Raw genomic sequence first — 25,399 nt, forward strand, 5'->3', positions numbered from 1 at the left:
TCCCGCACTACAGCGCCCGCAGAAGCACAAGGCGAAAAAGTCGGCCCGCGGGAAACCTGCACCGCCCGCTTCGTCGCCCTCACCTCTCCTCCCCGTCGGGGGGGGGGCCCCCCCCCCCCCCCCCCCCCCTCTCGCTTCTTCTTCCCCCGTCAATCGAGGCAGACATGGGCGTCTCCAGCCTGAGCTCGTTCGTCAAGAAGCAGAATATAGGCGACGTGCTCCTTCTTCCCTCTCCAGCCGAGCCGGCGCCCATTCCCGCAATCGTCGACGGGCTCGCTTTCGCCTACCATGTCGGGCTCGTCGCGACGTTCGAGGGCGGAGGGTACCTCCAGATCCGGCACAACGTGCGCAGGTACATCGAGTACTGGCGAGCGTGCGGGCTGGACCCCGAGTTTGTCTGGGACGGTGCGCTTTTTCGCTTGAACCCTCAGTACCAGTCGAGGATCCGGCTCACTCTCTCCGCGCAACCAGGTCCTTTCGACGCTGAAAAGCTTCCTACCGTCATTTCGCGTTCGAATCAGTCTCTCCAGCGCTCGATCAAGTACATGCGACTGCCCGACACGCTGCGAGGGCAGCACCAGCATGCGAGTGCTGCAACTCGCCTTCCGCCACTCGCGCACATGGCCATCGCGGCAGAGCTGGCGCTGCTCGGCGTCCCGAGTCACTGCGCCGAAGAAGAGGCCGACTCGCCGACGGCGGAGCTGGCCCAGCGGAGAAACGGATTCGTCATCTCGAACGGTACGTTCACGTGTGTTGTTCGGCCTGCGTGACACTCACCCTCTGAACCCGCAGACTCGGACTACTTTATCTATCCCGCCGCATATCGAGGCTACGTGCCACTTGGCTCAATCGGATACGGGCAATTCAACCAACCTCGCCTGGAGCAAGTCCCGCCCGATCAACCCGCATCGCTGCATCTGCGTGTCTACCACCCGGCATCTATCGCCCGCGCCTTGTCTCTCCCCGCTCCGTTCCTTCCAATTCTCGCCGCACTTGTCGGCAACGACCTTGTCAACTACTCCGCCGACCTGCACGTCCCTCGGCACTCGAAGCCCTTCCCAGGTCACGTCGACCCGCGCGAGCTCCTGCGCATCTCAGGCGCGCTCTCGACCTGTGTCCGCATGCCCGTCGACACGCTGGCCCAGGTCCAGGACGTTGTCTTTGCCGTCCTCCCGCTCCTGCTGCAGCGCCCGGCGCAGGACCCGCTCATCGTCGCCAACCTCGCCGGCTCGGCATTCGCGTACGCGCTGCGCCCGCTCGAGCACCCCTCGCCGACGTTCCCGCTGCATGCGCGCGCGTCCGACTCGCCGACGCAGGCCGTCGCGCGCGAGGCGTACCACCGCGCGTACAAGGCCGCGCACCTGTCGTCGTTTGTCCTGCACACGCTCAAGCACGGCGTCGTGCTCGTCCAGGGTAGCGTCGAGATGCCCGAGTACCAGTCACCCATGGTCTCGCTCGCGCGCCCGCTGCGTCTTTGGGTGTACGCGATCCTGCAGGAGAGCGTCGGGCTGAAGAGCGGGACCGTCGTCGAGTACGTTCGGCGGCAGGACTCGCTGCACGCGGCAGAGGTTCCCGTCCTCTCGCTTGCGCAACTCCTCGCGGCGAAGGGCGTTGAGCCGCCGCCAACGTCTCCGGTCGTTTTGGCACCCTTCGAGACGCGCTTCGACCTCTTCCTCGCCGTCTTCTCGCTCCCGCCTCTCTCCGCCCCTCTAAATCCGACGATCCTCGCGCACCTCCCTCTCCTCCTCGCGCTGCGGCACATCCACCTGACGCACAAGCGCCCCTTCACCGCGCACGAGCAGCGCTCGGCGCTCCTCGTCTCGTCCCTCCTCCTCCTCACGCCCGCAGCGCTCTCGTCCCTCCCCTCACCCGGCGGCCGCGGCGCGCCGCCCAAGCGCGAGCACATCCAGCGGAGCGGCGAGCTCGTCCAGACGCTCGTCGGCGTCAACCTCGTCGCGCAGGCGCTTCTCCTCGACCACCCGGCGGACGCGCCGGCCTGGATCGGCGCGGACGGCGTGCGCGCGCCGCATTGGTGCTTTGACGGGAGGGCTTTCCACTCGCTGCTGGGCATGCGCGAGGTCGAGCTCGAGCGGGTCGTGCAGGGCATGCCGGATGAGGTCCGGGGGCAAGTGCTCGAGATGGAGGCGTGGACGATGCAGGCCTTGTAGGGACGCCATTTTTACCCCAGCTGCCATAAACGTGAGCCTATGCGTCGGGCCGGTCCTTCGACACTTGTATGAGACGGGCCGCACGGGCGGCTAAGGCAGGGAGGGAGCAGTGACCTGAACAGCGGTGCCTGACTAGCGAAAGGGCTTTCGACACGCGCCTCTCCTGAAGCTGCCTTCCTCCTCGACGTTCTTCCAGCCTTTCCTGGCGCTTCTTAGGCGGTTAGGGTTAGTTAGAGGTTAGGGTTAGCCCTAGATGGTTAGGGTGGATGTGGAACAAAGCCCCCCTTGGGGGGTTGGGGGGGCGTTGCGACAGGAAAGGCGCAGCAAGGACGTCGAGAGGAAGGCAGTGAAGAGAGGCCGTGCGAAACCCTTTCGCGCGTCGCGACCGCTGTTCAGGTCAACGCTCCGGCAGGGAGCGATGCTTTAGTGCAGGCTGCTTTAAGTATGAGCGATGTCCACGCCCACCTCGTTGTCAACGGGAAGTTCGTACCGACTGGAAATAGTCGAGACGAGGCAGGCGTGCCGCTTCGTACTTGGCGTCGCCGGGCGACTCCGCAATCGAGGCCGAGTCGGCCGACGCACCCTGCGGGTTCCATGTTGCGCTTGCGTTGCGGGCGAACTTTGGCGAGCGCTTGACGTGAGGCTTGTTCGGAGCGACTTCAAGCGAGATGAGGCTGAGGCGAACCGAATGTCGATGAACAGGACATCGGCGCCTCGGCTTCTTCCCTTTCGCGCTCTCCTCCCTGCTTCAAACTTGCACACGAGCTCGATAGTCATCTACATGCTCGACATCATGAACACCTACAACATCGCTCTCACCCCCGCCGCCGAGAAGTTCGGAGACGCCATGAGTGCTCTGCAGGGTCTCGGGTGCGGTTGGAGCCTGTGTTCCCTGGAACGGGCCGCGTCCCGCATGCTGACACATAACCGTTGCTTCACATAGCGGTAACGTTATCCCGGACAGCGAAGGGCCGCAGTCGGACGAGAACGGCCGTCCCGTCATCCGCTTCCGCGTGGAAGGCGCGGCACCGCCCATGGTCGACAACTTCAAGGTAAGCCGTCAGAGGTGACAGACCCGTGCACAGTCCAAAGTAGGCTTGCTGACAAGCCCGACTGCTTCCAGCGCGACTACAGCGATGCCATCGTCTCGTTCGGTGCGGAGCCTCCCTCACGTGCCATGCGCTGCCCATGCAGGTCTCGCTCATGCCTACGCCTACCCGCTCACAGAGGAGGCACAAGAGTAGATCATGACTCTCCGGGACCCCGTGTGAATACAACAAATAGCTGTGCTTCTTCCTGTTCGACCAGCGAACTGCGTTGACTCGCACCAGAAGGCTGCATCGTCTGATTTGCAGTATCCTGCGCTTAATTGTCAGGCGCCAGCTCACTACAGGAGTTCGGGCAGCGGCGCATGCGCAATGGCCTGCGTCGTGCGGCTTGAGAAGGCTGTTTTTCGTGCCTCGCTCTGCGTCTCAAGCTGCATTCGGAGCAAGAGCCGGTCGCTGCTCGCTCAACTGACCTTACTACGCTTGCTCGAGACGTCTCATTGCGCAGGACGCTCTGCCGGCCGAGCGGTGCAACACATAGCCGGTCAACGCTCACTCGCAACTCGATTTCCACCTTCGCCTCCACAACGAGCAGAGCTTCTCGCCCTACTGCACCGTCGTGACCTTGATGCCGCGCTTCCAAAGCTTGTGCCCAAGCCCAGACGACCGGTCGAGCTTGGCCATGTCGCGCGCAAGGGCGCCGCCGACGCGGAGCGTCGCGAGGTGCGGGAGGCGCGGCGGGTCGAGACGAAGGACGCGAGGTCCGGCGCGGCGACGAGGGACGTCGTGAGCGAGAGGTGGCGCGTGTGCTGCGGGAGCGCGGGGAGGAGCCTCTTCGCGACGAGGAGCAGGTCGTTGAGTTGAGGCAGCGGTTGCGGGCCCGGCGTGCTGACGGAGCAAAGGCTTGTCGTCGATGGTCCGAGCAGGATGCCGGTGTGCGCCGAGGCCATCTGGGCATTGCTGCTCGGCGCGACCGAGTCGCAAAGCGAGCACTCCACAAGTGACGGAAGCGCGGCGAAAGCTCGCAAGAGGGACACAATGCGCAGAATGACACGCCTGACAGAGCTCTGAGTGAACGAGCCTTTGAGCGTGAGCGACTGGAGATTGGGCAACATCGCGGCCGTGACATCAAATTCCTCGACGTGTTCGTCGAAAGGAAGGGTGAGGCGGGTGAGCGTGGACGCGCAGTTCGCTAAGAGGTCCTCCGTCAAGGCACAATTGGTCGTCTCGTGCAGGTCGAGCGACTCGAGCTGTCGCGGATAGTTGGACTGGCCAATGCGAGAGGTCTGGAGGCGGACCCATGGCGTGCACACGAGGTGCCGCGTCCTGGCCATGATCGGCTCGGACGGCCGGGTTGGCGGCTTGCTGATGAGATCGAGCAGCGAGCTCTGGCTTAGCGTGAGGCTGACCAGGCTCGAGTGCGCCAGGACCGTGTCCCAGGCTTCTTCGCAGGTTGTCTCGTGGCGCGTCGCGTGCACGATATCGCACACGTTGATGAGGGCACACTGCACCGCAAGCACATTGTATAGAATGTCGGACGCCGCAACACTGACGGATCGGACGAGGCGGGCGAGGTGCGGCGCGTCTGCGAGGGTGCGGTAGACCAGCGTGAAATGGTTCGGGAGCTCGATGCGCGAGTAGAGGCACTTCTGCGCGGCGATTACGAGGCGCTTCGAGACGAGGCAGAGGCTACGCAGCGTCGCGATGCGGTGCGAGTCGGCGAGTCCGTCGCACGCCTCGACGATGAGGACGAGGAGCTCGTCCGGGAGAGCTGTGGCGGTCCAGAGGGCGGTGTCGCTCGACATGGTCGTGCAGATGCGACTTGTACCAGCACAGTCAGCGACCTGGGAGCAAGTGTGGAGATGGAGCATAAGCTGCGAGAGCCTTCCGCGGCAAGTCCGACCGAAGTGGGTTCGAGCGAGAAGCCGGGCAGTCGGTAACCACGACCTTTCTCAGCAAGCACACAGGACCCGAAAGCTGCGCTTGGTACGCCACATCGCATAGGCTCAGCGAATCGCGTGCGCAGCAGCCGCTGGCCAGGCCCGCGCGTTTCGCCTCAACTCGCCACAATTGTCCTGCGAACCTGACAAGTGGACACTGCTTTACGAGGCTCGTATGTACATTCTTGCTGCAAGCGCGTAAAGCGTAAGTGAGAGTGAGCTCTGAAGCGAAGGAAACGTAACGCACTCCGTCTCACACCGTTCCTCAGTGCGTACATTCTGCCACCTCGACACTGCGCACTGCCTTCTCACGCATCCGTCTACGGATTCTCCTCCATACGCTCTCCGTCGGGCCCGACCGTGCCCGCCATCTCGCCCGCGACCGCCTTTTCCCACGGTTTCCGCCTCGCCTCGTGCTTGGCCTCGCTCGGCTCTCCCGCCGCGAGCTCGTCGGGGATGTCGCGCACGCCGGGGATCGGCGCGCCCGAGGCGATGAGCTGTGCGAGCTCGGCGAACGAAGGCGGGTAGGGTGGGTTCTCGCCGAGAGGAGAGGAGGCAGAGGCGTTGGAGGCGGGAGGGACGGAGGTCAGCGCCTCTTGCGGTTGCGGCTGCTCGAGGTCCGGTTGTACTTGACTGTTTGATGCGTATAAACCTGGTCAGGCTCGCTGAATTGGCGTGAGCAAGCCATTCGAGTACCCACCTGGAGAGGAAGAAGGCCTCTGCGCGCTTGACCACGTCGTCGATCTCGTCCTGAGATGCTCCGCGAGCGTAATAGGGCTGGAGAATGGTCTCAAGCCCGCGCTGCAGCGTATACGAGGGTGTGAGCTGCCGAGATCGGGGGCGAGAAGTGGGGAACCCGGGCGGACGAGGAAGGCAGGATCCGACAGCGTAGAAGCGCGAGTCTGAGCTGTAGCGGGTTCCATTGATCTGCAGTAGCGCGTACGCCCAGCTCGAGCGGGTCCAAGTCGGCGGGTGCAGGTCGACTTCGCCGCGAGTGCCGCGCTCGCCTCTCTCCCTCGAACCTCCCACTCGCTTCGTCGCTTCTCAGCTGTGCAGGCTCGAGACAGCAGTCACTGGACTGGCAGCTTCACACTGCACAACTACGTGCAAACCCCGCGCTCTCTGCTCTCGAACTCGCTCTTTTCGTCCTCGACTCGCTCGCAAACTTTCCGTTGTCCGCCCACCGCCTGCCACCCTCTCCTGACCTCTCAGCCCCCTCGACGCCCTGCACAGACCTGCACAGCAACTCGTGAGTTTCCCTCTCCGCCTCTCACACAACTTTACGGGCAAAGACGAATCCAGAGATTATCCTGCGTTATTGACGCTAGGCCGTGCTGCCCTGAACAAGGGTCCGGTTCCGATGAAGCACTCAAACTAATTCTACATGAGAAATCCGAGCCCACAACGCGCCAAGCAGCCCCGATGTACCGTTGAGACGGCGATGTTGACACATGCCTTTTGTCTCTACAGGATTTCGCTGTCCCAAATCACCATTCGTTCTGTGCGCTCCGCAGGATCATGTGCTCTGTTGCGTGTTACAGGCGAGACCCAAGCAGCAGCTCTCTGCACTCGCTGCAGCACTCGACCTCTTCCGTGCTCCCTGTATCGGCCCCTGCGCGCCTTTCGCGGGTCCTGCCTGCCGGAGCATGATCATCTCACACGCTGTAGACAGCTGCAATCTCTTGTACCAAATTTCAACATCACGCAATCGTCTCAAGCAGAGATCCGAGAGCCCCGCTCTGTCGTGCGGCCTGCAGGCAGGCGAAGTTCGCGCAGGCAACGGTTTTCGTCGCATCCGGCCGCGGTCACAGGCTGCTCAACCATCGGGGTACTGCTACATTCCGGCTGCAAGTCTAGTCACTGGACCCGCGGGTCTACTCGTCCGTTTTCTGCGCGAGTCAAGAGTCAGCATCCGTGTCTTTGCTCTCTGCAGCAACCTGGAGCGGCCCTCTCTGCGCCGCTCCTCGCCGCTCGTAAAACAAAGAGGACAAGACTCACCCCGAGCACCTCTTCTCCCGCGCCCTCTCGCTCGTGCCCCTCGAAGAACAGCTCGAGCTTGTCGCGCGCAAAGTCGGCGAGCGACTCTGTGCGGGTCGCGCCGCCGTGCGAGAAGACGAGATGCTGCGGCTCGGTCGGCGAGAACTGCGGCCAGGCGGGGTCTGCGATGTGGCCGACGTCGCCGACGACGAGGAGGACGAGCAGGGGTCAGTCCTGGATTCCTCGACCTTGAACGCGCTCGCAGCCCGCCGCTGGCTCAGGATCCGCGTGCGTGGCCCAGCGCGCAGCGCGCAGGCAGACAGAGAACTGAGGAAGAGACCGAGAGACAGCAAAACGCACCGGGGTTCCCCTCGCACGCGAACGTCACCCACCTCGTCCCGACCTCCTCCGCCGTCCTCCCATCCTCCCTCGCCTGCTCCTCCCTCCCGCTCGCCGCCTCTCCCGTCCACAGCGTGCTCGAGTCAAACACAAAGGGCAGGTCCATCGAGTGCATGATGCCGAGGTGCTTCGCGACCGGGTGCTCGAGCAGGCTCGAGACGCCCGTCTCGAGGCGGTACAGCCACACTGTGGGCGCGTGGCCGCGCGACGACGCCGGCGGGGACGAGAGCGCGCAAGCCTGGTCCCACACGGGGTGGACAAAGATCTGGTCGGCGAGGAGGCGCGAGCCGGGGAGCGCCGTGAGCGGGACGGAGGGCGTCGAGGGGTGTAAGCCGCCGAAAGGCGCGAGGTACTTTTCCGCGATGCGCGGGCGGAGAGACGAGGGGAACTGCGAGGTGTAGGCGGTGAAGGCTTCGGGGGTGAGGAGCTGCGTTTGACGAGAGCGTGGGCGCATTAGCAGCGCCTGCGAAGTGGTCAGTCAGACGGACGACGTACGTTCATCGCCTGTGCAAAGATCGTCCCCTCGTCCGCCGTCGTGCCCAGGACGACGCCCTCGATCCACTCGTCCCACTCGCCGCGCTTCAACCTCGCCATCGAGTCCTCAGTCCAGACCGCGCCCTCGGCCGCGCGCGGCTCGAGCGTGAGCGAGAGCCCGGAAAAGTTGTGCGCGGCCGTGTGCAGCGAGAGGAGCGTCGAGGCGGGCGTCGAGCGGAGCGCGGCGAGGCGCGCAGAGGGCGAGGAGGACGAGGTGAGGCCGAGTGACGAGAGGATCGAGGCGTAGGCTGGGTAGGCCTTGTCGACGGGGCGGAGCATCTGTGCGCCTCAATCGATCAGCGAGGACCCTCCCGTTCACCCTTCACGCCGGCCAGGAGTGACCCTTGACGAGGGACGCACCATCGTGTTGGCCGCGCCGCTCTGGCAGATGGCGCGCGTGAAGAGCCTCTTGCCGCTCACGAGCAGGTGTGAGATGATGAACGCGCCGGCCGACTGTCCGAAGGCCGTCACGCGGGCCGGGTCACCGCCGAAGGACGAGACGTTGGCTTGCACCTGCGTTGGACGGGCGGGACGTGTGAGAGGGGATTCCGAGGTGCAGAGGCATGAGGGTGCGCGCACCCACTCAAACATCTTGACGACGTCGTACAGGCCGTAGTTGCCGCACAGGCCGTTCGGGTCGTCCTGCGCGAGGTCATCGTGCGCGCAGAAGCCTGAAGTGAGCCGCGTCAGCTCGGGTGTCGGCACGCGAGCGCAAGAGCGAGCGACGCGCCAAAGACGTTGGTGCGGTAGTTGCCCGTGACGACGAGGCAGCGCTGGCCGCGCGCGGCAGATGCGCGCACCAGCTCGGTCGCGTCGTAGAAGAAGCGGTCAGCCGAGCCGTTGTTGAGTGCGCCGCCGCTGTTTCAGAAGAGGCTGTCAGAGCGTGTGATTCTGCAAGAAGGCGCACGTCCCCGCGACGAGCCAGTAGCAAGACGCGCGCAGACGAGGATGAGCGACTCGGAGAGGGACACGACGCACTAGACCCAGACAAGGACCGGCAGCTTTTCGCCCTCTTGCACGTCACCGGGAGCATAGACGTTGATGAAGTGCGAGTCCTCGCTCGTCTTTTGCGCGCGCATGAGAAAGCCGGGCAAGCGCGCGAGGCTGCGAAACAACCAGCGGCGTAAGGATCACGAGCCTGTGATGGTGCACAGGCGAGTCGATGCACGCTCGATGAACGCACAGCATCTCGGTGTTGCTCCCAGGCTGCGGGAATGCCGAGCTGTTGCGAGGTGTACGAAGAGCGAGATGAGCGTGAGAGCGGGTCGCGCGGATGCGGACCGGCAGGCGCACCCGTAGTCGAAGCACTGTTTGGGGTCGGTCCATGGCTGCGGGTCGGTGGGACGCTTCCAGCGCGCTGCATGGGCGTAGGGGATGCCCTGGAGAGCGGAACCCGGCAGTGAGCGATGCCCGAGGGAGACGGACCCGAGGGTCGGGCGTGACCCTTGGAGAGGGTACGAAGGCAGAGCGAGGGACGCACGAGCCACTTGTTGACGGGGACAAGGTTGCCCGTGCTGGCGTGGTTTGGGTCGAGAGCGGGCGAGGTGAGCGAGAGCGGGTGGGTGTCTGCGAACCCGGTGACGGGCCCGTGTGCGGTGTCGACAGTGAGGCTGAGCGGGGCCATGCTGGCGTGTGCTGCTCTGCTGCGCACTCGGCTGCGAGTCTGCTGGCGAGTCGAGGCGACGAAGAGACCGACGCCGGCTCGAGGTGGAGCCGACAGCGACGAGGGCAGCTCTCTTCGCCGCCCAAGTTGCACTCGAGAGTGTGCGAGTGCAGCAGAGCACACGCCGAGATGGCCAGCGCACACCGCACCCTCGTCCTCGCGTTCCCCTCGCTCCCCGCCTTCCTCGCCTCGTCCGCTCACCTCGCCGCCGTCCGCTCGTCCGCCCTCGCCACCCGCACCCGCCTCCTCATCCTCGTGCGCACCTCTCCAGACGCACCCTCGCCCTGGCTCGGCCCCGCGCCTGCCCCCGAGACCGGCACCGCCTCGTCGGCCCACCCCGCTCCCCCACCTCTGCCCGCCCCGACCGCCCTCTTTCTCCCGCTCGAGCGCGCACTCGCACGCACCTACGCCGCAGCCACCAGCGCCTTCTTCGAGAGCGACGACGGGCCCCTCAAGAGCGTCGACGTCGTCGTCGAGCAGCTCAGACAGGTCGGCGCCGTCTGCGTCAACGAGACACACCACGGCGACGTCGACCGGTGGGAGTGGGACGGCGACGACGACGACGTGCACACGACCGAGCTGGGCAAAGGCAAAGGCCGGGCGAACGATCCCGCGCCGACACTTGAGCCTGCAGTACCTGGAGACGACGCGGCCGCCGTCCCGTCTATCTACCCCGTTGTCGCACTCGGCGGGACCTTCGACCACCTGCACGCGGGGCACAAGATTCTCTTGACCATGGCCTGCGCCCTCTGCTCCGACAAGCTCATCGTCGGCGTCTCGGGTGCGCTTTTCTGCCCTCCCTCTCCCTCCCGTCCAACCAGGCTCATTAGTGGACCCTCGCTATGCAGACGAGGTCCTGCTCCAGAACAAAAAGTACAAGCACCTCCTCGAGCCGCTCGACGGGCGGATTCGCGCCGTGGAGCAGTTTGTCGCGCTCGTGCGGCCCTCGATCCGCTGCGGCGCCGTCCCGCTGCAGGTGCGTCTTCTCGCATACAAGTCCGGCCTGAGTCGGCCAATCAGGTCATTGACACACACTCCCTTGCTGGGCTCAGGACGTCTACGGCCCGACAGCGCACGACCCGTCAGTCGGCGCGCTTGTCGTCTCGGACGAAACCCGCTCGGGCGGCGACACGAGTGCGTCCGCCGCTCGCTCCCTCTGCCTCGCTCTCACACATATTCAAGCAAATACTGATGCACCGTTGTCTATCTCGCCCAGTCAACACCCTCCGGCGGGAAAAGTCCCTCTCGCAGCTGGACATCTACACCATCTCACTCGTCGCCGATGATGCCCGTCTCCCCTCCTCCGCAGCAGCGGCGGCTCGCTCCCCGTCCGACCCCGCCGCTGCTGCTAGTGCGGCGGCCGAGGTGCCCGTCAGCGCCAAGATGGGGAGCACGGGCATCCGCGAGTGGCTGGACCGGAGGAGCCGACTCGGCGGACCGACTGGGCGCGGGAGCACAGACGGCGAGACGCGCGGGGCGGTCTAGAAATCCCCCGCAAAGAGAGGGCGCGCGTGCAAGCCAGCCAGACGAAGCTCTTTGCGCCGCCGCGCGGAAGAGCCACTTCGGAGAAAGCATGAGCAGGGCGGAGCATCCGACGTGGTGAGGCGCGCTTGCGTGTATGCGCGGTCTCGGACCGCTTGGAGCAGTCGCGCTTACGTAGATTGCGCGCCTGCCTCGCCTGGATGGGACATGTGCGAGGTTGGACGATAGACGTGGTGAAATGGAGTGAGCGAACAGCATCGCCCGCGCTTCCGTCGGAACGCACTGCAAGGTTGCCCATCCTGTACAGCACCCCGCGGAGCATGCAAGCAGACGAGAACGCCCTCGAGGAAGAGCCGCCCGTCTAGTCGCGCCTCAACCGTCGCTGCGTCCTTGGTCCTCCTTGAACCACGCATACCGCCGCAGACTCAAACAGCCTCGAGGGCGGATTATTCGGCGCGATAGTGTGCCGCTACGTTGTGCTGAGCGTCCGCGCAGCGCATGCCGGTCTCTTTTCGTCTGTCGCGGTCGGACGCTTCTCACTCGGGCATCGCGGTCGGACGCTTCTCACTCGGGCATCGCTTCTCAAAGTCCCGTCCGGGCCGACTGCGGACTTTGTCCGGGCGGGGAGCCGCCTCGCGCTTACGGGCGCCGCCGCGCGCTTGTCAGCGAGGTGCTTTGCACGCGTTTCCTCCCGTCAAGCACGGCGTCTTTGTGCATCGCCGAGCTCGTAGAGAGGCGCGGCGCGGCGCCGAGACCTCCGCTGGTTCGATTGCGCCTCGTTGGCAGAAGCTCTGAAACCGGCTTCACTTCTCTTTCGCTCCCTCTCGCTCGTTTCGTGGCCAGGCTATCTGCTGAACAGATAGGCATTCGCTCTGCTCAGAGGACGGGCAAGATGACATTGCCAAGTCCCTTCAACCCTGTGCTCCCGCACGTGCAGTCGCACCGCATCCTACCCGACAAGGCGCAGCAGGACCGCGCGGTCGAGGAGGACCAGTCGCCTCTCGAGTCGCCCGCCGAAGAGGACCGCCGGGCCCGCGCCGACGTTGCCAAGCTCGCACGCACGATGAGCCGGCGCTCGCAGCCCGGCGAGAAGGACGTTGCCGCGGGCGACCCGCTCAACCCTCGACCCGACTCTGCCTTCGACCCGTGGTCACCGCGCTTCGACGCCGACGCCTGGACCCGCGCCATGTGGGAGCTGTCGTCGAACGACCCCAAGACCGGCCCGCACCGCGAGGGCGGCGTCGCGTTCGAGAACCTGTCGGCCTTCGGATTCGGGTCCGACGCGGACTACCAGTCGACGGTCGGCAACCTTCCGATCAAGGGCCTCGGCGCGCTCAAGTCCCTGATCAGCCATGGTCAGCGCAAGATCCAGATCCTCGAGGGGATCGACGGTGTCCTCGAGCCCGGCGACACGCTCGTCGTCCTTGGCCCGCCCGGCAGGTGCGCTCTCCCTACCTCGTCCGCACAAGGGTGCCTATACTGACGCAGCACTGTGCAGCGGCTGCTCGACGTTTCTCAAGACGCTCGCCAACGCCGTGCACGGCTTCCACCTCGCGGAGGAGACCAAGATCAACTACCGCGGCATCACGCCCGCGCAGATGAAGAAGAACTTTGCCGGCGAGACCATCTACTCTGCCGAGACGGAGGACCACCTGCCGATGCTGACTGTCGGCCAGACGCTCGAGTTTGCCGCCATGGCTCGTGCGGTGCGCCCCTCTGACGCTCGCTGCGTGTCGCGAAGCACGTGTGCTGACCTGTTCTCGCTTCGCAGCCTCGGCATCCGCCTGGCGGTCTCACTCAGCGCGAGTGGGCAACCAAGTTGGCTGCGGTCATGATGGCGCGCTTCGGCATCACCGACACCAAGGATGTCAAGGTCGGCAACGACTTCATCCGCGGCGTGTCGGGCGGACAGTGCGTCAGCCCTTCAAGCGGTGGACATCTACACACACTGACGACCTCTCGCACAGGCGCAAGCGAGTCTCGATTGCGGAGGTTGCGCTCGCTGGAGCACCGCTCACGCTCTGGGACAATTCGACGCGCGGTCTCGACTCGGCGACTGCCGTCTCGTTCTGCCAGTCAATCCGCTCGGCGGCCATGATGACAGGCGGCGTTGCGTGCGTCGCCATCTACCAGGCGCCCGGCTCGGCGTACGATTGCTTCAACAAGGCCATCGTGCTCTACCAGGGCCGCTCGATCTACTTTGGGCCGGCCGACAAGGCGCGCGACTTCTGGGTCGCGCAGGGCTTCGAGTGCCCTGAGCAGCAGACGGTCCCCGACTTTCTCACCGGTCTCACCTCGCCGACTGAGCGCCGCGTCCGCCCGGGTTTCGAGGGTCGCGCGCCGCGCACGGCGGAAGAGTTCGAAGCGCGCTGGAAAGCGTCGGACGAATACCGCGCGCTCAAGGCCGAGCTCGCGCAGTACGACCAGCGCTGCCCGATCAACGGCGCTGCGCTCGAGCAGTTCCAGGCGTCGCGCAACGCGCAAAAGTCGAAGCACCTCCGCCGCGGCTCGCCCTTCACGCTCAGCTATGGCAAGCAGGTGCTGCTCTGTCTGCGTCGCGGGTGGCAGAACCTCCTGGCCGACCCCAAGGTCACGCTCTTCCAGCTCGTCGGCAACACCGTCATATCCCTCATTGTCGCCTCAGTCTTATACGACCTGCCCATGACGACCGGCTCTTTCTTCCGGCGCGGTGTCCTGCTTTTCTTTGCGATCTTGATGGCCGGTGCGTCAGGTCAACCTCTCCGCTACTTTGCGTGCTGCACTGTCTCTTGGCGTTTCGCTAACAACATTCGTCGATACTATAGCCTTCGCGTCTATGCTCGAGATTCTCTCGCTCTACGCCGCCAGGAAAACGATCGACAAGCAGGTACGTACGCTCGCAGTGTGGCCACCGGAGTGCATCGAAGTAATCGTTTTCCTCGGTTCAGGCGCGCTTCTGCTTCGTTCGCCCCTCGGCTGAGGCCCTTTCGTCTACCATTGTGGACCTGCCATACAAGATCGTCAACTGCATTGCGTCGAACCTGATTCTCTACTTCATGACGAGTGCGTCACTGACTTCCGCTGGTCGAAGACGGTCTGCTGATGCTCTTGCTCGCCAGACCTTCGCCGCGAGCCCGGCGCCTTCTTCTTCTACCTCCTTATCTCCTTCACCTTGACACTCGTCATGTCGATGCTCTTCCGATGCACCGCTGCGCTTTCGCGCACGCTCTCGCAAGCCCTTGTTCCGTGTAAGCCTCAGGTTCCCGCCGCACCGATTCTCCGGAAGCTGACCCATGATCATGCAGCTGGTATCCTGATTCTCATCCTCTGTCTGTACACGGGCTTTGCCTTGCCAACCCCAAGCATGCTCGGATGGATCTCGTGGATCCGGTACCTGAATCCGTACGTCTGCCGCTTCACTCTGGCATCTCGCGAACCTGCCGCTTGACCAAAGCCCTCACAGGATCTACTACGGTTTCGAGCAACTCGTAGTTAACGAATTCGTCGGTCGGCGGTACCTGTGTACACAGGCCGTGCCGTAGGTTTCAGTGCTCTGTCACGTCAAATCCGCTCCTGACGCCTCGGCATCGACAGGTCCGGCCCTGGCTATCCCGGCCTTACTTCACAGAACGCAGTTTGCTCTGTCAAAGGCGCGCTTCCAGGTTGTACGTATTGCCCTTCTCATTCACACTGGTCGCGATCTTCGCGGCTGCTTTTTCGAGATATCAACTCGGGCTGACTCGGACGCTTGCAGCCGAGTACGTCGATGGAGAGGCGTACATCGGCGTGGCATACGGCTACCTGGCATCACACCGCTGGCGGTGAGTAGAGTGACTACACATCCCAATCTCTGGCTCACCTCCTTGCGGGAATCTCTGTGCAGCAACTTCGGCATTCTCATTGCCTTCTTTGTCGGGTTTACTGCCATCTATCTCGGCGCAAGTGTTCGTGTGGGGCCTTGTCTTCCTCTCGCGCCGGCGCTGACGCTCTTGTCGTCCCAGGAACTCATCACAGAGGCAAAGTCGAGGGGCGAGGTCAAGCTTTACCCACGCTCGCGCATTCCGCACGACAACTCGACCAATAAGGCGAGCGCAGGCGACGTCGAATCGCAGGAGAGCGGTCGCACTGTCCAGGCTCGCGACGAGGACGACCAGAACGCCAAGGAGGTCCACCTTCAGAGGCAGACTGCCATCTTTCACTGGAGAGATCTTTGCTACGACATCCCAGTGAAGGGTGGCACACGCCGCCTGCTCGACCATGTCGACGGCTGGGTTAAGGTACGATTTTTGCGCTTCCTCCTGCTCAACGGCACCACCTTATGAGGTATTTGGCTGCAGCCTGGTACCCTCACCGCTCTTATGGGCGTCTCCGGCGCCGGCAAGACCACACTTCTCGACGTTCTGGCCTCCCGTGTCAAGATGGGCGTCATCACCGGCGACATCAGTGTTGATGGCAATCCTCGCGACTCGTCCTTCCAGCGCAAAACCGGTTACGTCCAACAGCAGGACCTCCACCTCGAGACGGCGACCGTGCGGTGCGGCAGTCTATTTGCTCAATGGTCCATTCTGGCGCTTCGGCTGACAAGCTTGCCCCGCTGACAGCGAAGCGCTGCAGTTCAGCGCGATACTCCGTCAGCCGGCAAGTGTGCCTCGCGAGGAGAAGCTCGCGTACGTTGAGGAGATCCTCGTCCTTCTCAAAATGGACAAGTATGCCGACGCCGTTGTCGGCCGCCTCGGCGAGGGGCTCAACGTCGAGGAGCGTAAGCGGCTCTCCATTGCCGTCGAGATGGTCGCCAAGCCTGAGCTCCTCCTGTTCCTCGACGAGCCGTCCTCTGGTCTCGACTCACAAACAAGTTGGTCGATTCTCGACCTACTCGAGACGCTCAAGGAGCACGGTCAGGCCATCCTCTGCACAATTCACCAGCCGTCGGCCATGCTCTTTGCCCGCTTCGACCGCCTCTTGTTCCTCGCCCGCGGCGGCAAGACGATCTACTTCGGCGAGGTCGGCGACGAGTCCAAAATTCTGCGCAGCTACTTCGAGCGCAACGGGTCCGAGACATTCCCTCCCGGAGTCAATCCCGCCGAGTTTATGCTTGAGGTGCGCCAGCATGTGCCATTTCTGCTTCTTACGTCACATGAGACGCTCATCTGTCTCGACACCAGGTCATTGGCGCCGCTCCGGGCTCGTACACGGACATCGATTGGCACTCGGTGTGGACGAACAGTCCCGAGCGCCAGGCCGTCCGCGACGAGCTTTCACGGCTTGAAGCTGAGCCAAAGCCTGTCAACAAGGCGGCACAGGACGAGTGGGCGTTCAGGGAGTTTGCCGTCCCCTTCCGGACGCAGATGTTTGAGGTGCAGAAGCGGGTCTTCCAGCAATATTGGCGCAGCCCCGTCTATCTGTACTCGAAGCTCGCCATCGTCACACTGGTACCGCTCTTCATCGGCTTCTCCTTCTTCAAGGCCGGCACTTCGCTTCAGGGTTTGCAAAACCAGTGCGTCGTTGCCTCTCGGCTCGCCTCGTCTTCTGACTGACGGATCGACTCAACAGGCTGTTCGCTATCTTCCTGGCATTCATTATATACGAGCAGCTAATGCAGCAGATCAGTGCGTCTAGGAAGCGCTGTGGCCTAGCGTTGGCCCCCTCTGACACGCTAGCAACCGCATACTTTCCTCTGCAGTGCCTCAATTCGTTCTCCAGCGCGACCAGTTCGAGGTGCGCGAGCGACCTTCGTGCACGTACTCATGGGTGGCGTTCATGCTGTCAAATATCATCGGTGAGTTGTCCCGGTCGAATTCCGACCGACTTCCGTGTCTTTCAACTCACCCTTCTCCGAACTTGCAGCGGAGCTGCCGTGGCAAACGCTGTCGTCTATCATCATGTTCTTCTGCTTGTATTATCCCGTCGGCTTCTTCAACAATGCTCAGTGCGTTGCTCGCTCTCAGGGCATTTCGACTGCGCTAACTCTATGGTGACAGACCGAACGAGGTCCATGAGCGGGGGGCACTCTTCTTCCTCTTCATCTGGCAGTTCATGCTCTTCATCTCAACCTTTGCGCATGCCATGATTGCCTTTAACCAGTCTGCCGAAGAAGGCGGTCCGTCCTTCGCAACGTGTTTCGTCTGCTGGACAATCGCAATCTGACTTGTCGCGCGCTTGCAGCAAATCTCGCCAATACCGTCTTCTTTATCGCGCTCATCTTCTGTGGCGTGCTAGCGCCTCCTGGCTCCTTCCCCCAGTTCTGGTACGCTATACGGCCAAATACCCGCTCGTCCGCTCGGTTGACATTCCTGATCATTCCCTACCTGCAGGATTTTCATGTACCGCGTCTCGCCTTTCACCTACCTTGCGGAGGTATGTGTAGCCACCGCCGCCGCCAAGGGTTTCCCTAGTTCAACTGACGAGGCTCCCCACCCACAGGGCCTTCTCACCTCGGCGCTCGGCAACGCTCGGGTCCAATGCAGCAACTTGGAACTATTGCGCTTCTCCGCTCCGAGCGACTCGACCTGCGGCCAGTACCTGGCAGAGTATCGCGCCTCAGCTGGCGGCTACCTCGTCGACCCGAGCGCCACCGAGTGCGAATTTTGCCCGACCGAATACACCAACGACTTTCTCGGCACCTTCTCATACAACTATGGCAACCGCTGGCGCGGTACGTGGCGCATAGCGCATCTGGTCGACCTTCCCAGTCTGATCTTGCCTTTGCACCGACCCGCAGACTTCGGCATCATGTGGGTCTACATCTTTGTCAACATTGCCGCCGCCGTCCTGTTCTACTGGCTTGCTCGCGTGGTGCGTCTGGGTGTCCGACGAAGGTGTACCTGCAGCATCATACCGACATTGGGGCTGACCACTTCCACGCAGCCCAAGAAGAGCCGAAAGGAGAAGAAGGCGGAACAGGCCGCTACGTTGACCTCACAGCCGCAGTCGCTACCATTGACCCAGGAGAAGAGGGTCTAGTTGCCGCTGTGCGCGCGCGACGCACCTCCGCTCCCCTCCATTCACAGCCCATTCATAGCCTCCGTTCTCAATTCGACCTGCCCATAGAGCCTCTCTTCTCGCCGTCGCAATGTTCGGGATACAGAGCGTGCAAGACACGCCTGCTCGTACTCTGTGCAACAAACGCGCCAGTGTCATTTTCCTGTCCCTCTCACTTCCCCTCGCGCATGCGACGGGCAGAGCACGGGTTCACACGGCCGAGATACCACTACAACACAACTGAGCGAGACGGAAACGAGCCCACACTGCGAGAGAACCCTACAGCCATACAGGTACCGGGCGGGCGCGAGGAGGGGCAGCCTCCTCGCCGGAACACTCCCTACTCCGCCGCCTTCCCCTCGACGACGTTGTCGAGCCCGAGCCCAGCCTGGCGCAGGTCCGTCATGCTGCCGTTCTCGGTCGTCGCCTCGCTACCGCGCCGGCTCGCCGCCTTGGACCCCCCGCCGACGGACGAGATCGACGCCGTGTCAAAGTCGTAGTCGCCCGTCGCGGACGAATCGGTCGCGGACTGGACGCCGCGGAGGCCATGCAGGCCTGCGTTGCGCATCACGTTTGAATAGAGTCAGCCGCGCAGTACGGACCGACTGAGAGCGAGAGAGGAAGTGCGAGAGGAGGCGCCACGCACCGAGTCCGGCGACCTCCATGCCCTTGAGGTTCTGGTACCCGACGAGGAAGCGCAGGACGTCGCTCAAGCTGAGCACGCCTATCAGGCTCCCCTTCTTGCGCGCGGGCTGCCCGTCGCGCGCGGGCACGTCCTCGGGCTCGACGATGACAAAGCGGTGGCAGCGGCGGTCGCGCACAAAGGCGAGGATGGACGCGAGCGTGTCGTTGGGCGTGCACGTCATGACGCCCGTAAAGTCGGCCGAGCGCATGTTGATGGCGTCGGCGATGGAGAGGTGCAGCACTTGGTACGCGTTCTGCCGCACGAGGTCCTGCGCGCAGGGTTCAACACCACTAGGTCAGTCAAGCGTCCATGCAACATCTGACCAAGCGTGAGCGATAGAGACGCACGACAATGTCGACCGTCTCGTACAGGTTGAGGACGACGCCGTCCTGGTCGACGATCGGGATCGCGCTGATGCCGCGTTCCGAGAAGATGTGCACGACGTCAAACACACTCGTCTCCATCGTCGCCGTCGACAAGGGGAAGAAGCGGTCCGACACGCCCATCGTCGCCATCGGGTCTTCGCCCTCGCCCGCCTCGTCGCCCGCTCTCTCCGCCGCCTCTCTGCCCGCCTCCTCTGGCAAGACATGCGGCGCGTTGTACGCATTCGTCGGCGTGTCGCTCCGCGTCTGCTCGCCGCTCGGCGGCTCGTTTGCACGCGCGTCCTCCCGCGCGCCCTCCTCGCGCTGCAACCGTGCCTGCGCGTCCTCCTTCTCCGCTGCGCTCGAATCCTTCGCTTCAGCCGCGTCGCCTGACGCGGTCGGAGCAGCAAAAGCTGAAAGGGGCGCGGTCGGGCCCGCTTCGACGCCGGCGGCGATGGGGGCGAGGTCGACTGCGGGCTGGTACCACGAGACGTACGAGCCTACGCCGAGCGATCCAATCGATTGATCGAGGCGAGCGCAGTCGTGCGGACACTGTGCGATCAAGAAGGGGGCGGATCAGCTCTGAACCCCTTCGCGGGAGGTGATCACAGCGAAACCCCGAGTCTGCTTCACGCACGTTGATGGCGATAAACTTGAGCACGCGGTACTGAGTCAATACGCTGATGATGGTCTCCTGCCCTGTCTGGTCGTCGCGGTCGACAAGGGGGAGTCGCCGTGCATGGGTTCGGACGAGCGCGGCGCAGGCATCGGAGAGGGGCTGGTCGGGGTGGACAGAGATGGTCGGTGGGGGCGGCACGTCGATTGCTTGCTCAATTTCTGTGCAAATCGAGCCTCGTCAGCTTTCCTTGCGGCTGACCTCGTAGCGGGAAGGAGGGGAATGCACGCACTCCGGAGACTCTCGAGCTGGAACGCCTCGACTTCCTTGACGACGTTCTCGTACTCGTGGGCGGTCAGATAGTAGTACTGAATGAGGTGGACGACGTCTGCGAGCGTGAACATGCCGGCAAAGCGGTGGGTCGTCGAGTCGTACAGTGGGGCCGAGATGACGCCTGGGAGGGGGAGAACGGGCGAGTGAGTACGGGCGGGTGCAGTGAGCGTGGGCAGGACGGACCATTGGTGACGAGGGCCTGGAGGCTCTTGGTGATGCCAAGCTTTGTGTCGAAGACGATGAGGCGGAAGCTTTCTGGGAGGATGTCGTAGCAGCTCTTGCTGGCGACAAAGGCGCGGATGCCCTCGAGGGCCTTGCGCATCCTCGCCGAGGCGTTGGTCCCGACGGTGGTGCGGGCGCGCGGGAGCGGCTGGCGGCGGAGGCGGGCGCCCGAGGGACGGGGGCGGGGAGGAGGGGGAGGAGGGGGAGCGGAAGCGGCAGGAGAGGAGGCAGGGACGGGGGCAGACGCAGGTGCGCTCGACTGCAGCATCCAAGACAGCGCGGCGCTCAGCAGCAACTCGCAACTCGCGGCAGCAGCCGGGCGAAGACACGCGCAGCCGAGAGCGCGAGGGGAAGGGGCTCCCCACCTCGCGCGGACAAGTCCAACAGAACTGAACGAACGGAAGTGCAAATGCATGCAGGAATGGCACAACAACTTGAGTATACAGTCGCCCTCGCTCCGACCGAGAGCTACGGGGCAAGCGCACGCTTCAACATCTCGTGCTGCTCCGGCTGTCCCCCGAGCCCGACCCACCCGTCCAGTCCAAGGGTCTCCATGACATGCAAGGCCTGCTCGTCGCGCTCGAGGAGGACCCGGCCCGTCCACTCGTATAGACCGTGGGCGCGGACAAATTCCTTCATCGCGGCGACGGCAGGGTCCGGGTGGTGGGGTATGGAAACAGCGGCGGGAGGGCCGCGAGGAGTACCAACGTCAGGCAGAGAGTGCGCACTCTCCGAATCAACGGGTGCTGGCGGCAGGAGCGTCACCCTCCTCTGGTGGGCGCGCGCGATTCTACGGTGGGCAGCTGCAAGGGCTGAGGCGGCTAGCGGGTGCGCAGGCTGTGACTTGGCTGTATTCGCCAGCAACCCGCGCTTTCGTAGAGGATACAGGTGCATCTGGAGCAGGAGGAGGCCTCGAGAGAAGCGGTGTTCAACGAGAAAGTCCGGCGACAACTCGACGCGGTCGCTGACAAGCAAAGTAGTCTGCCGCAAGACTGAGCGGAGCACGAGTGAGTGCGCAATTGAAAGCGGCACTGCCGCGTGTATTGCCACTGTGACCTCTCCTTCCCTCGGGACAAGTTACGCCCCCTCGTCCCGCTCGCTGTCCCTCCTCCCCACCGCCTTCACCCTGGCTCCAGCTATCCCTCTCTCGCCCGAAGCTACATTTCCCGCCACCGCACTCCACAGGCCCTCGCGGATCCGCGCGCCATACCCCGCCGCACCCGCACCCGCACCCGCACCCGCACCCGCACCCGCACCCGCACCCGCACCCGCACCCGCACCTGCGCTCGCGCTCGAGCCCGCACGCGCGCGCGCCTTGTCCGACCCGCTCGCTACCGCGGAGGCAGCAGGGCGAGTCTTCAGCGGCTGTGTCGGCTCGGAGGCGAGGCTCGGTAGTTGCGCTGACGCAAGCTGCACGCGCTTCTCGACCGCCACGTTACGGCCATTGGCGCCGCGTGCGCGCTCGTCGCCGTCTGTGCTGCGCACCGTCGGCGTCGGAGAGCCCTCGTCCGCCCCGCTGCGGCGGCGGCCGCCCTCGCCCGCACGCGCGCGATCGAGGCTGCTCGCGCGGATGGTCGATGCGAGCGAGGGTGAGCGCGACATGCGCGCCGATCGCGGGCTGGTCGACTCTGCTCCGGTGAAGTCGACGTCGGGTGAGAGGGGAGGCGGCGGGGAAGCAGCGGCGAGGCGTGCGAGCTCCGCGTCCTCATCGTCCTCCTCGTTGGCGTGGCCGTTCAGCGCGGGCAATTCGCTCGACTCGCGCTGCGGCAGTGCATAGTCGGCGAACGCGCCCGTCGGCAAGAGGGTCGAGGCGCGGTAGTCGCTGTGCGAGGGGTCGTACGACAGGCTCAGAATGAGCGACTTGAGGTTCGGGAGCGTGTTGCGCAGGTCGAGGACCGTCAACCCTTGCGAGTACATGAGCTGCACGCGCACCCGTCAGTCGCGCCTCGCAGGCGTATTGCACATCATGTAGCGCACCTGCTCGATGTTCTTGTTGAGCAGGAACACAGCGTAGTCGAAGCGGTACCGGTCGACGCCCTTGCCCCACAGCGGGAACGCGCGCGGGCCTTTCATCATGCTGATCTCGTCGACAATGACGCTGCGCGACCCGCGGCACTGGATCGGGTAGCACAGTGGGACGCTCAGGTACGCGGCGAGGAGCTGCGTAACCTGCGCAGCGAACCCGAGGGCCGAAGAGAGGAGGTCGTCTGAAAAAGAGGGTGGGAAGCTCGAGTTGGGCAGGGGTAGGCCGACGATGGAAAAGAGGAGGTGTGCGGGCGTCTTGCTCGAGGGCGGCGGATCGACAGGCTCGATGGGGAAGATGTGCGAGAGGAGCGTGATGAGCTGCGTGCGACGGATGCGAGACGAGCTGACAAGCTGGTCATAGGTGCGACTGCGGACCCCACGTAAGCGGACTTCGACTTACGCCGAAGAAAGGCCACGCACTGTCGCACAGCAAGCTCGTCTTGCTTCTGCTGGAGCACCCCTCTGTTCGCGTCGTCTAGCTCGCGAGCATGCTCGAGGCGCGCTCTTCGTGCTCGCAGCGCGTCTCGCCGCGTATCGAGGCGCCCTTGATCTGCAGATCGTGAAGCGTCAGCTCCCGAGGCCAGCCAATCCAGAAAAGGGTGGCGCACCTTCGGTATACTCGCCATCGACTGCCCCTTTGACGGCAAGGAGGTCGTCAACTCGATCCTGCAGCTCAGCTCTTTCCCGCTGCTGCACAGCAACAACATCGTCGACATACCGAGATTAGCACATGAGCAGTCAGCCATGAAGAGGCGATCAGCACGCACCAGCTCAGCCCATCCGCTCCCTGCAGTTCCCTCCTCGCCCTCGTCCATTGCCTCCCTCACCCCGTCGCTGAGTGCGCCCATGTCTATCCTCGCGCGCTCAATCTCCCACTCCATCTCCCACACCCTCCTCACGCCCTCCCACTCCGCTGCCCTCCCCATGCGCGTCTCGCGCCTACTCCGCTCGAGCACCTCCTCCCGCGTTGCCTTCCGCCGCGCGCGCTCCGCCTCCACCACTGCCGCCGTCGAACGCTGCTGCTGCTGTCCCCGCGGACGGACGAGCGTGCCCCTCCGCGCGCGCAGCCGGCTCGGGCGCTGCCCCGGGTCCGAGACGTTCCCCAGCCCGTCGTCTTCGGCTGCTCCGTCCGAACCGTCGAGCGAAGCGCACGACGAGCAGTCGCTGTCGGACCCGAAGCCGGCTTCGTCCTCGGAGAGGGCGCGCGCGCGCCCGTTTGTGAGCCCGCGCGAGGCGGGTGCGATGGAGCGGTGGCGCGTGCGGCGGTAGGAGCGCTGCAGGAGAGGGAGCGGGGCGGTGAAGTACTCGAGATCGACGGGCGCAGCGGACGAGGAAGAAGAAGAGGCGAAGGGCGACGAGGCGGGCGTGGACGAGAGGGCGAAGATGAGCGTGTTGGGCGGGAGGGTCGGAAACGCAGTGAGCTGCAGGGACGAGGCGTCGGTGAGCAGACAGGCAATGCGATGACTTGAAGTTCGTACGCACATCGCGCCCTAGGCTGGTCAGACCGCTCAGATCGACGTCCCACTCAACCAGCACTTTCCACCTTTCATCGTCCTCCGCCTCCTTCCCCTTCCCCTTTCCCGTCCCCGTCCCCCTTCGCCCATCGCGCTCGTCTGCGCTCGCGGCGGGAGCAGCGCGCATCTCGTCGCTCTCGCGCGCAAAGACGCGCGCGCGTATGCGGCTCTCGCGCAGGCCGGGCCAGCTCGCGAGGCCGGAGTCGCCGGGGAGGTCGGCGCCTGCTGTCGAGACAGAGGCGGAGAAAGAGGTTGGAAAGAGGAATGCGTCGTGCTCGACAGGGAAACTCGCGTGCATCGAAGCGAGCGAAGGCGGCGAGATGAAGAATGGCTCGGAGGGCGCGGGCGCGGAGGTCGGCGAGGCGGACTTGGCGAGCGAGACGACAGATGAAGAGGTCGTGCGGCGGCGCATGCCCTTGCGAGGTGAAGAGTCGCTGGAAGGGAAGCCGTTGAGCGAGCTGCCGCTGTCGCTGCGGCGCATGCGCGAGCTTCCGACTGTTCCGCTCCTGCGCCGACCCGATGGTGCCGCTACATCGGCGGCTACGGTTGGCGGTACCAGCTCGAGCGTGACAAAGCTGTCGACGAGCCGTCTCCGAAGCGCTTCTTCGCGGCGCTGCTTCTCGCGCTGCGCGAACTGCGAGGAAGAGGGCGGCGGCGGTCGCTCTTTTTGCTGCTGCGGTGCGGGAAGGGACGGCGGGAGGCGAGGTGCTTGTCGGATTGTCGACGACGAACCCGCAGACGCGACGGAAGCGCGGGAAGTCGACCGCTGGCGGAGGGGAACAGAAGAACGTCCCGCCCCCCTCTCGTCGGTAGGCGGCGCCGGCTCCTCCGCGATGGCAGCCGGGTGAGCGAGGAGCGCCCCTGCACTCGAGGACCGTCGTGGCCTCGTCCGGACCGTCTTGGCCGCATCGGAAGAAGCACCGAGGACCAGTTCCTCGCCGTCTCGCTGCTGCTGCTCTGGCAGCCCGTTCCAGCTCGCGGTGCTGCCGGCCCTCCTCCGTTGCAGTGACTGCAGGAGGTCCTTCGGAGGCGCATCTGCCAGCTCCTCGTGTGAGGACGGGAAGCGGACCCTGTGTGCGGCCGAAGTGGGGGGACGAGGGTGCGAGGCATACGACGACGCGAGGAGGGCCGCCGAGAGCCCGTCCCTGCGCGGATCGAGCGACAAGTTGCGCACGAGGACGGCACTCACGTGGCGCACGCGACGCTGATTGCCGCAAGCGAGTCGCAAAGAGCAAGAGCGGGAGGAGCGGAAACAAGGCACCGTCAGCACGAGCGTCGCTAAGGACAGTCAAGAGTGGCACAAGAGCACTGTCTCGACCCAGGACACTCCGCTAGAACCGTGCATAAGACGCACCTGGTCGGGGAGAACATCATCCTGGTCGTCACTCGCGAGGTGCAGGTCCCACGCCGACTGCGTGCTGTTGGACCGGGGCAGCACCATGCCCTTGAGCGTGCTTCGGAGCGATTCAGGCTCGT

At 64.3% G+C, this 25,399-nt stretch overlaps 9 protein-coding genes across 9 annotated transcripts; 4 read left to right on the top strand and 5 right to left on the bottom strand.

Moving 5' to 3' along the window:
• Positions 1-164: 164 nt before the first annotated feature.
• Positions 165-2,168, top strand: JCM10292_005322 (uncharacterized protein; the record flags this gene model as incomplete). The annotated part of the gene is made up of 3 exons (XM_076652756.1): positions 165-405; positions 472-738; positions 793-2,168. 3 exons carry the CDS (start codon positions 165-167, stop codon positions 2,166-2,168), a joined length of 1,884 nt encoding a protein of 627 aa, XP_076501676.1.
• A 781-nt stretch (positions 2,169-2,949) lies between these two features.
• JCM10292_005323 (uncharacterized protein) lies at positions 2,950-3,412 on the top strand (the record flags this gene model as incomplete). Its single annotated transcript, XM_076652757.1, has 4 exons — positions 2,950-3,038; positions 3,112-3,220; positions 3,292-3,322; positions 3,396-3,412. 4 exons carry the CDS (start codon positions 2,950-2,952, stop codon positions 3,410-3,412), a joined length of 246 nt encoding a protein of 81 aa, XP_076501677.1.
• Positions 3,413-3,820: 408 nt separating this feature from the next.
• Positions 3,821-5,019, bottom strand: JCM10292_005324 (uncharacterized protein; the record flags this gene model as incomplete). Its single annotated transcript, XM_076652758.1, has 2 exons — positions 3,821-4,023; positions 4,431-5,019. 2 exons carry the CDS (start codon positions 5,017-5,019, stop codon positions 3,821-3,823), a joined length of 792 nt encoding a protein of 263 aa, XP_076501678.1.
• A 455-nt stretch (positions 5,020-5,474) lies between these two features.
• On the bottom strand, positions 5,475-6,077 carry JCM10292_005325 (DUF5572 domain-containing protein; the record flags this gene model as incomplete). Its single annotated transcript, XM_076652759.1, has 3 exons — positions 5,475-5,787; positions 5,855-5,955; positions 6,021-6,077. The coding sequence occupies 3 exons, from the start codon at positions 6,075-6,077 to the stop codon at positions 5,475-5,477; spliced, it is 471 nt and encodes a 156-aa protein (XP_076501679.1).
• A 951-nt stretch (positions 6,078-7,028) lies between these two features.
• Positions 7,029-9,688, bottom strand: JCM10292_005326 (uncharacterized protein; the record flags this gene model as incomplete). The annotated part of the gene is made up of 11 exons (XM_076652760.1): positions 7,029-7,043; positions 7,153-7,313; positions 7,492-7,957; positions 8,026-8,343; positions 8,425-8,577; positions 8,644-8,735; positions 8,795-8,922; positions 9,043-9,168; positions 9,248-9,286; positions 9,358-9,443; positions 9,545-9,688. 11 exons carry the CDS (start codon positions 9,686-9,688, stop codon positions 7,029-7,031), a joined length of 1,728 nt encoding a protein of 575 aa, XP_076501680.1.
• A 168-nt stretch (positions 9,689-9,856) lies between these two features.
• On the top strand, positions 9,857-11,212 carry CAB4 (putative pantetheine-phosphate adenylyltransferase; the record flags this gene model as incomplete). The annotated part of the gene is made up of 4 exons (XM_076652761.1): positions 9,857-10,508; positions 10,576-10,703; positions 10,780-10,861; positions 10,944-11,212. 4 exons carry the CDS (start codon positions 9,857-9,859, stop codon positions 11,210-11,212), a joined length of 1,131 nt encoding a protein of 376 aa, XP_076501681.1.
• Positions 11,213-12,101: 889 nt separating this feature from the next.
• JCM10292_005328 (uncharacterized protein) lies at positions 12,102-18,148 on the top strand (the record flags this gene model as incomplete). Its single annotated transcript, XM_076652762.1, has 25 exons — positions 12,102-12,649; positions 12,708-12,915; positions 12,981-13,120; positions 13,177-13,931; positions 14,014-14,075; positions 14,137-14,251; positions 14,308-14,436; positions 14,494-14,590; positions 14,652-14,726; positions 14,783-14,853; positions 14,943-15,009; positions 15,072-15,132; positions 15,190-15,465; positions 15,526-15,722; positions 15,790-16,285; positions 16,351-16,682; positions 16,739-16,794; positions 16,869-16,964; positions 17,033-17,114; positions 17,167-17,285; positions 17,351-17,432; positions 17,500-17,542; positions 17,609-17,840; positions 17,907-17,980; positions 18,053-18,148. The coding sequence occupies 25 exons, from the start codon at positions 12,102-12,104 to the stop codon at positions 18,146-18,148; spliced, it is 4,509 nt and encodes a 1,502-aa protein (XP_076501682.1).
• Positions 18,149-18,506: 358 nt separating this feature from the next.
• SNF4 (AMP-activated serine/threonine-protein kinase regulatory subunit SNF4) lies at positions 18,507-20,652 on the bottom strand (the record flags this gene model as incomplete). The annotated part of the gene is made up of 6 exons (XM_076652763.1): positions 18,507-18,721; positions 18,813-19,119; positions 19,199-19,765; positions 19,851-20,050; positions 20,122-20,283; positions 20,346-20,652. The coding sequence occupies 6 exons, from the start codon at positions 20,650-20,652 to the stop codon at positions 18,507-18,509; spliced, it is 1,758 nt and encodes a 585-aa protein (XP_076501683.1).
• An 809-nt stretch (positions 20,653-21,461) lies between these two features.
• JCM10292_005330 (uncharacterized protein) lies at positions 21,462-25,364 on the bottom strand (the record flags this gene model as incomplete). Its single annotated transcript, XM_076652764.1, has 7 exons — positions 21,462-22,304; positions 22,362-22,776; positions 22,830-22,959; positions 23,018-23,099; positions 23,177-23,830; positions 23,892-25,127; positions 25,278-25,364. 7 exons carry the CDS (start codon positions 25,362-25,364, stop codon positions 21,462-21,464), a joined length of 3,447 nt encoding a protein of 1,148 aa, XP_076501684.1.
• Positions 25,365-25,399: the final 35 nt, after the last annotated feature.

Source organism: Rhodotorula paludigena (assembly GCF_050403205.1).
Source record: "Rhodotorula paludigena JCM10292 DNA, Rt_paludigena_JCM10292v1_ctg90, whole genome shotgun sequence".
Taxonomy (NCBI): Eukaryota; Fungi; Basidiomycota; class Microbotryomycetes; order Sporidiobolales; family Sporidiobolaceae; genus Rhodotorula; species Rhodotorula paludigena.